This window comes from Epinephelus lanceolatus, chromosome 21 (assembly GCF_041903045.1).
Source record: "Epinephelus lanceolatus isolate andai-2023 chromosome 21, ASM4190304v1, whole genome shotgun sequence".
Taxonomy (NCBI): Eukaryota; Metazoa; Chordata; class Actinopteri; order Perciformes; family Serranidae; genus Epinephelus; species Epinephelus lanceolatus.
The window spans coordinates 27,601,963-27,610,690 of record NC_135754.1 but is presented as its reverse complement, the minus strand read 5'-3'; the positions used below and the strand labels follow the sequence as shown (position 1 = coordinate 27,610,690).

General features: G+C 40.8%; 1 protein-coding gene across 1 annotated transcript; it reads right to left on the bottom strand.

Annotated features, from left to right (window-relative positions):
• Positions 1-6,292: 6,292 nt before the first annotated feature.
• Positions 6,293-8,346, bottom strand: six3b (SIX homeobox 3b). The gene is made up of 2 exons (XM_033611199.2): positions 7,601-8,346; positions 6,293-7,055 (listed from the first exon to the last, which is right to left on the bottom strand). The coding sequence occupies exons 1-2, from the start codon at positions 8,293-8,295 to the stop codon at positions 6,917-6,919; spliced, it is 834 nt and encodes a 277-aa protein (XP_033467090.1). The 5' UTR covers positions 8,296-8,346; the 3' UTR covers positions 6,293-6,916.
• Between the last annotated feature and the right edge of the window lie 382 nt (positions 8,347-8,728).

Genomic DNA, 8,728 nt, shown 5'->3' with positions numbered 1-8,728 from the left:
GGAGACACATCCACAGCAGACATCCCCTGCTTGTTTTGTTATTTTGTCGGTTGATTGGTCACAGTCACAATGAGTGACAGCGGGTTGCCATAGCAACTGTCACTCTCCATCACGGGCTGTCCTCACCCACACACGAACACACAAGTACATGGAGGTTTATTATCGTGATGACAAAACTTGTGAGCGAGCACAAAACAACTCTGAGCCACAGTTACAGGGAAGCTGAGTAAAAACATCCACGACACTCGTGATTATTGATTATTGGTTATTGATTATTCTCTGACATCATCACAAACCCATATCGTACTTGTAAACATGCCCACGTGCCCCCTCACTGCCCAAACTGCACAGAGGAAATATGATTCAGGGCCTACCTGTGCAGCATCACTGGCCGAGCTGCGCCACCTGCTGGCTCGCGGGACCTATCGCTGGAACGATGACGCTTCTAGGACCTGACGTCAGCTACTGCTGTGTTCAAGTGTTCCTCGTAGATTTAAGTTTCAACTGTGCTCCAGTGCATTTCTGCGTGTGCTGCGGGACAAACATTGATGTTTTCTACTTTTTCTTATTTTAAACAAACACGTGTGACAGCTTAAAGGAAAAATGCAACAAAATACAACAGAAAATACAAACTGTATTCGTTTTATGTGTCCTGAGTTAGGCTGCAGATAAAGTTGGTATAAAATGTAAGTGGTGGGAAGAAGTACTCCTTTACTTAATTTATTTTCATGTAGGCAGCAATGGTGGGGTTGTAATACACTTTTAAAGGATGATTTCAAGTGATTTCCACTGGTCACAGTTAAATCAAAATGGTTGACACTGGTTGGTGATATGTTAATAGGCAATAATATCAACAAAAATAATAATATGGGTTGTTGCCTATGATTTAAGGTCTATTTGTTTTTTGAAATTAAGATTTATTTTATTGAAAGGTGCTTAATTAACGGTGCAATAGGCTATTATACAATAATAATAATACACACAATATACATATACTTTTACATTCCTGCATGAGAAAACAAATTTAAGAGTAAGGAAAAGTAAAAATACACATTGTCTGTACAGATATGCAGAATTGTAGCTATACTTGTAGAAAAGAGGTTACTTTTAAACATAGGACTTAAATATATATACATAAGTAAAACAGCGATGACTTGCAATCATTGTCGACATCTGTTTTACACTTTAAATAACCCCTTTTATGCATTAATTATTACAACCTCAGTCATGATTTTTTTCTTATTCTTTTTATTCCTCTTAAAGCATGAAAAAAATGTAGTTAATTTTTTTAAACATGCATTTTTCAAGTAGTTTTTCACATGTCCATGGACAGCATGCGTTTAAGTTTTAAACTGAAGAAAGATAAACCAATTTAAAGATTGATATATATCAGGTGAAACTATAAAAATATATATTTTTTAATGCAGTTGGACTCATGTGTTGACATATTTTACATATTCTTATACTGTTTAATACCATGCAAAGGCGTTGAACCTTGCTCCTGACTGTCATATTTTCAATGAATATTTTCTGCAATATATATATATATATATATATATATGTATATATTCTGTTACAAAAATTGTACATCACCTTCTGATAGAATAAACCAACTGATTTACAGCCAAAAAAGTCAATGCAGATTAAATATTTTCAAGAACAACAAAGCTGCAGTAACAGTAGCCTACTAACTGTAGCTGAACTACAGCCAGCGATGCCTGATGTCCAGTTTACAACATTAAATCAATATTCACTCCTTAGATGTTACTTGATGTTACCAGATTTTATTTACCTGCCACGGTCTCCTATTATACTGTAGAAGGATTGGCAAGACATTCTTGAGCTGCACAACATTTCTTGCTTTCCGTCGGCCATCTTGGTTTTGAAAGATTTGTGTTCAACTGACAACACCTGGCCAGTGGGTGGCAGTGTATGGCATGATGCACTAGGCTCCACTGTAGTGACTTTATGCGGGATTTCTAGGCTACTTATGCGGTGGTGTGTCTGTGTCACTCTGCAGTTACACCTCCAGAACACCAGTGGGGTTTCTGTGAAGTGCTGTAAAGTTTAGTTCAAAACACACATTAAACACACATTAAACATGGCTTAATAGAGACCATTTCAAACACAAGTACACAAATCAGCTTCACTATAACTCGCAGCATTCACAGACAAACACTTGTCTTTATCTGGACACATTTTCCCCACAAATACAACATGCTAACCTTATTAGCACAAGCCTATGGCATTCTACATTGTGTAAATTAGCCTAGCAGCTAGCAAACTTTTCCTTTTCTCATATGAAGCCAGGGACAACAGCAACATTTAACAAAGGTAATGGTACATAATTTGGCTACAGTACAAATCAGAAGATTTACCGACAAAACAACTGTCTTATACTAAACACGTTATCCAAACAAATACAACATGCTAACGTTATTAGCACAAGCCTATGGCATTTTACATTGTATAAGGTAGCCTAGCCACAAGCGAACTTTTCCTCTGCTCATATGAAGCCAGGGACAACAGCAACATCTAACAAAGGTAACGTTACAAAATTCGGCTCTATTACAACTCACAAGGTTCACTGACAAAACAACTGTCTTATACTAAACACGTTTTCCAACCAAATACAACATGCTAACGTTATTAGCACAAGCCTATTTTACATTGTATAAATTAGCCTAGCGACGAGTGGAGATTTCCTCTGCTCATATGAAGCCAGGATAAATCACACACAAGACTTAAAATGCTATTTTTGTGGAGGCTTTATTGTCGTCACACTTTATTGTTTCTTATCTGTGAAATTAAAGTAAATAAAAGCTTTGTTTCCACTGAGGGAAATGGTTTCAGCTTACAGAAATAGACAGGAGGTCTGCGTTGCCATGACGCGTAGTTACATTTCTGGGGAGGTGCACGTCAGGCTATGATAATAAATGGGAATTAAAATCAATATGAAAGCAATAAAAAGACAAGACAGGTCAGATAAAATCAGGATTTGCTTTCAGATAGAAGTATGTTTATAGGAGAGACTTAAACAAAGCCAGTGACTCAGACAGCCTTACAGCCTCTGGCAGGTCATTCCAGAGCCTCAGGGCCTCAATGGCAAAAGCTCTGTCCCCTTTGGTCTTCAGTCTGGACTCTGGGACAAGCAGAAGACGTCTGTCCAAGGATCTCAGACTATACAGAGGTTCATAAGGGACCAGCAGGTCTGAAATGTAATCTGGAGCCCGGCCATGAGGAGCTGTAATGAGGGCAATAATATCTGAATCATGCGATCACAATGTTAAAACAAACACGCACACAGACAAACTTACATTTTAGATGATTCATGTATGAATCACTGAACTGGCTGCAGCTTTAATCTAGAGAGCAATTTCACTGGATTCATTTTCAAACGTGTTCATTTCAATGGTCCTTCGTATTTGAAACAGTTTTTGACTCCATATAATTCCTCATATACACTTCGACGTATGCAGTGTCTGTAAAAAAAAATCTAAATAATTGTGTAATTTGTATTTAAAATCTTTGTCATATAAATGCAGTGGAGTAAAAAGTATTAAGTAGCATGACACTAAAACAGGCCTGAAGTACAACAACCTTGATTAAAAGCTTGATTAAATGTCCTCAGCAGCCAGTGTCTTTACTTTGACCACTGGGTGGCGCCGCTCTGCCTCCACACTGTGTCCAGTTTGTTAACAGCCCTCCAGATAAATCAGATGAATGAAAATGAGACCTTTTTGTATGTCTCCCTATGAGAAGGAAGCTACCTTATTGGAAGTGTATGGATACACAGTTTACAACCATAATTTTTTTTGCACAAATAAAAAAAACATACTAAATATCTAGCAGGCTACTATGCAGACATCTTGGGAGAGTCTGGTTTTCAAGGTCTGCACTCAATGTACTCAAGTAAGGGACTGTTCTTTACTTGTCAGGGTGAAGACCTTTGCACACTGAGTTCTTTTTTTTCAGGTGCATTTCTTTAATCCGTCATCTGAAAAAGAAATCGTTACACACAGAAACCTTGCAAGCTGATTCCGATGCGTTTTATTGTTCTATTCGTTGTAAAAATTCGCAAAACATGACAAAATGAAAAGACACATTTCGTCCTTTGCCTCTCTCCACTGGAGTCACCTATCTGGCCGTCACCACTTCCTCCGTGTTTCATTTGGCACCGTGGCTGCATGAAGGGGCGGAGCTGTCTTCCTTCTCAGTCCTCCGAGCCCCGGTCTCACTCCGAAGTCGTCAAAATCCGGCGCTTTGGCAGTGACTTGAGGCATCAGAAACCAACGAAAAAAGGTGTCCTTTAATATCGGCATGATATGAGGCTAGTTGCCGTTGTAGTTTGACGGTGCCAAATCCTGTTCTTTTTTCCTAAACCTAAACACGTGTTTTTGTTGTACCGACATAGTGCTTTTGTTTTGAAAGAGAGTCCAGACTGTATGTAAACGTTAAACTTCCTGTGAAAACAGAAGTGTATTTTGAACGAAGACAATGCATGTAACAGGCAGAACTTGACACAGTGTCCCAGAACGTCAACAACCAACACACCCAAGGTACCTTGGATGTCGTATGTGGACGTGGAAATGTCCATGACCAAACGTCAATATGTGACGAGGTCGGAGTGAGAATGTGTTGGTCCTCCACATTCTGTGTGCAGTCCACATCCTCTTCCTCCTCATCATCATCATCCTGAATATCTGAGCTGTCTGAGTTACGAAATGATTCTGCCACATGCTCTTCGCTGATTCTTGGTCAGACGTCTCTAAAGGCTCTGGCAGACATGAAAGACACAGAAAATTGAACCTGTTCCGAAAATTCTAATGATGAACCAAAGTTTTGGACACAGTGTGCGAACATGACTGACACAGCGTGAGGTTGTGTTTACTTTAAGACGTGCGCAAAAACAGACTCAGTGTGCAAAGGCCTTTAGGGCGTGGCTGGCGTGTAACTTTTTTTGACCCTCCCTGAAGTTACAAATATTTTTCCTTGAAATTTTTAAAACTTCCCCTTTCATGTTTGAAAGTTAAAAGTTGAAGTCGAAATTCTGGAGTTAAAAAAAAATCTGTTTTTTCACTCTTATCGTGCATGCTGTTCAGTCAGTTTAAACGGTTGACCTTTGCCCAAAATTTCGAGTGATTTTTGAGAAATATCATAATATTGAGATCAGATTCGGTTATGGGTTTTTTTTTCTGATGGAAGCCTTTGTTGCACATGATGTGTCCTACAGCTGCCAGAAATTTCAAATCCAACATTCATTTATCTTTTTTGAAATTAAAGCTATTTTTTGTTTCTGGCTGTAATAAATTAAAATCAAAAATTTGCGGTAAAAAAACAACAACAAAAAAACCCCAACAATATACGACCCCCCTCGCCTAAGCTAAAATAAAAAAACACAAGTCCCTCCCCAGTGCTTTAAAAAAAAAAATGACATGCCACCCCCTTTTTACACCAACCCTCCCCCCTCATAAGTAATGAACAGTCCCTAAAAGCGAAATATCCTCAACATACCAAAAGTAAACGTATACTGGTCCATTTCAGAATTATGTTTATAACACTAGATTATAATTATTGAGGCACTAATGTAATAATGAGCCCTGCGATAGTCTGGTGACCTGTCCAGGGTGTACCCCCCTCTCACCCAATGTCCACGACCCCTAACAGGATAAGAGGTTACAGACGACGAATAATGAATAATGTGTACATTACTTTTATGTTGCTGGGCAGTTTGTGAATTTACCTCCAGGGATCAATAAAGTCTTAACCTAAAATGATACATTATATTCATATTATATATATCTGAATTTAAAAATGAACAAGAGGTAAATAAGTGCAGCGCAGTAAAAAGTACAGTAATAAAAGTACAATATTTGCCTCTAAAGTCCCTTAAAATTCTACTTCTATTGTGTTTTCCTTTAACATGTATAGATGGATAATATAACGGATGAACAAACATCATTTATCAAAACTCTTTTACACTCAAAACTTTTATAAACTGTTTTAGACCAACTTGTGTTTTAATAATGCCTCTTTTATATGACACACTATAAGCATTTATTCATGTGTGTCATCATAAAGTTCATCATTCAGTATGATTACAGCCATTTTATACTGCGTTAACAATAATTAATGAACTGTTTCTACCCTATATCTGCCTAGAAACACTGTCCTTATGAATATTAACATCATTAAAGAAGAGTGGGCACAGTAACAGTCATATATTAAATAATTTTATTTATATAAAATACCAAAACATTTGTTCAGCATCAAACTGAACACAAAGTACGGCACACACAGACTGCACAGTGAACTTTAAATAAAGTAGAAGTGAAGGTAAAGGAACAAAACAAAACAAGGGAGGTTTTAGGCTTCAGTGCGTATTGATTGTCTACAGCAGCGGACATCAGGGTCTTCTAAAGAAACAACTGGTTTCATTGAAAAAGAAAAATAATGATGCATAATTAGAGAAAATGAGAGTGATTAGCTCACTGGCAGGTTTCAGTGTGTAAAGGTCCTCCCATGTGGGGGTCCCTGCAGGGTTAAAGTCCAACAGGGGTCCACGGCTTGATGTCTGTTTAATTAGATTGATGGTGCGAGCTGGGTCCACACATGTGCAACGTCACCGTCCAGGCAGTGATGTAGTTTTTGTTTTGTTTTTTGAAAAAAAAGGAAACCAACAAGAAAGACACAAATCAATGATATTCTCAAGAAGCAAAAGAAAAATCTTCATGTAACCTGGAACATCATCTGCTTGGTGGGCTGAGGAAACATTTAGGGTGAAGCTGTTTTATGCCCTGAACATTTATTGCAACCCTGACCAGCCTTTTTTCTTCCTCCCTCGCACACATCATCCTCCTCTCTCCGGTAATCCACTGAGGCCCCCTGAAGGTCCATGTCATATTTTTGTAAAGTCTCAAACATCCAAGTCAGAGTCACTGTCCGTTACTGAGAGGAGAGTTTCTCCATCTGCGCGCTCCCCGCTTTCGTCTGGACTGCACTCTCCTCCGCTTAGTGACCGCGCACCGTCTGGACACATCCGGTGGTGCTGCAACCTGGAAATAAACAGGAAAGGAAGTTAAAAGTGGGGAAGTCATCTTAAATATAGACCCAAGTGTGTGCAACAAGTTTTTGTGGAAAAAAAGAGCAAAAATAAAACTGAACCCAAAATGAAGGGTTAAAATGGATCAAAATCTTACACACAAACTGTTATATAAAAGCATCTCAAGTCCATGCGTGGTAAGCAATTTATGCCCTCACCCATCAGTGTGGGGGTTGACCCAAACACTGACCCTGAAGCAAATTATAGAGAGATAGAGAAGCGAGAAAGATCGACCAGGTCAGACTGACAGAAGGAAGACAAAAAGCTACAAGCTGAATGGCCGTGCGCTTTTACGCATGAATAGCCCTTTTTACGCACAACTTAGGGCTGAAAGTGGGTGATCAATATACTGATTCATGCTGGACACATGAAGTTACTTTAATTTTTTAAGTATTTCGATACCAATAAAACAAACAGTTATGCATGTCCGCCCTGCTCACTGTAGGCCACCAGCTGTGACACTCAATAGACAACTTATTTTGAGCAGAAGTCACTGACCTGTTTTTTGCTGCTGCCGCCCGGTCTCTCTGTCTCCGGTTTTTGAACCAGTTCCCAACCTGAGTCGGTGTGAGTCCGGTTGCGTGCGCCAGCTCCCGCTTCTTCCCGGGATTCGGGTACGGGTCCTGCAGATACCACTCTCTCAGCAGCCCCCGTGTGCGCTCTTTGAAGCAGTGCGTCTTCTGCTCACCGTCCCAGATTGTCCTCGGTAACGGGAACTTCTTCCTCACGCGGTACTTATCAACAGGTCCGAGCGGTCGCCCCCGGAGCTTCTCCGCCTCCCGGTAGTGCGCTTCCAGCCACATTGCCTGCAGTTTACCGTGCGAGGCGCGCGTAAAGCGGTGCGTCTCCAGGATGTGATAAAGCTCGCGGAAACTCCCGGTGTGGTAAGCCACCACGGCGCGAGCCCGCTGCACGGACTCGTGCTCAGAGATGGAGTCGCGGCCGTTTGCGGTCACCGGGAGTGACCAGAGGAACCGGGCCAGCCGCTCGATGTCTCCGGTCTCCTCCAGAGTCTCGCAGACGCTGGCGATCTGCGCCGCGGAGAAACACAACCCCGGGAGAGCCAGGGAAGGACAGGCAGAGGGAGGGTCCTCCGGGGAGCGGGAGCGGGCCAGAATAGGGGGCCCATCCGTGAAGTGTGGCAGCAGGATCCGGGAGGCTGAGAAAAAGTCGAGCGGCGATCTGAACACCATCTGGATGACAGAGTGAAACCAGAGAGGAAACCACGCGTGTCTCGGAGACAGTCTGACAGAAATCTGCTGAAGTCTGACTCTTTAGCTCACCTGGGAGTCAGGGAGGGACCCTGAATCTGACTCCTCATTGGACACCCTGGAGCTGATGCGGGGTTGTCATGGCAGCAGCTGTCAATCAGACAGAGAGGATTTATCTCCCTGCCTTTAAGCACAAGCTGGACACATGAAGTCTGTATGAATGACTCTCTATTGTGAACCTTGAAAAAAAAACTCAAGAGCCACTTACTGGCTTTATACAGAGCTCTGAAATTGAATAAGTGAAAGGGATAAAAACATACCACGGAATAAACTCAAGCTATTAGAGGATGAACAAAAACGGCATCAAAAACAAAAACTGATTTGACAGTTACACATTTTATTTCAGATTGTGTGT

Bases quoted from the DNA above. Each gene is read 5' to 3' on its own strand.
- six3b (XM_033611199.2), bottom strand. From the start codon at position 8,295: ATGGTGTTCAGATCGCCGCTCGACTTTTTCTCAGCCTCCCGGATCCTG. The intron at 7,056-7,600 runs GTCAGTGACTTC...GTTTATTTCCAG, and splicing joins GCGGCAGCAGCAAAAAACAG to GTTGCAGCACCACCGGATGT.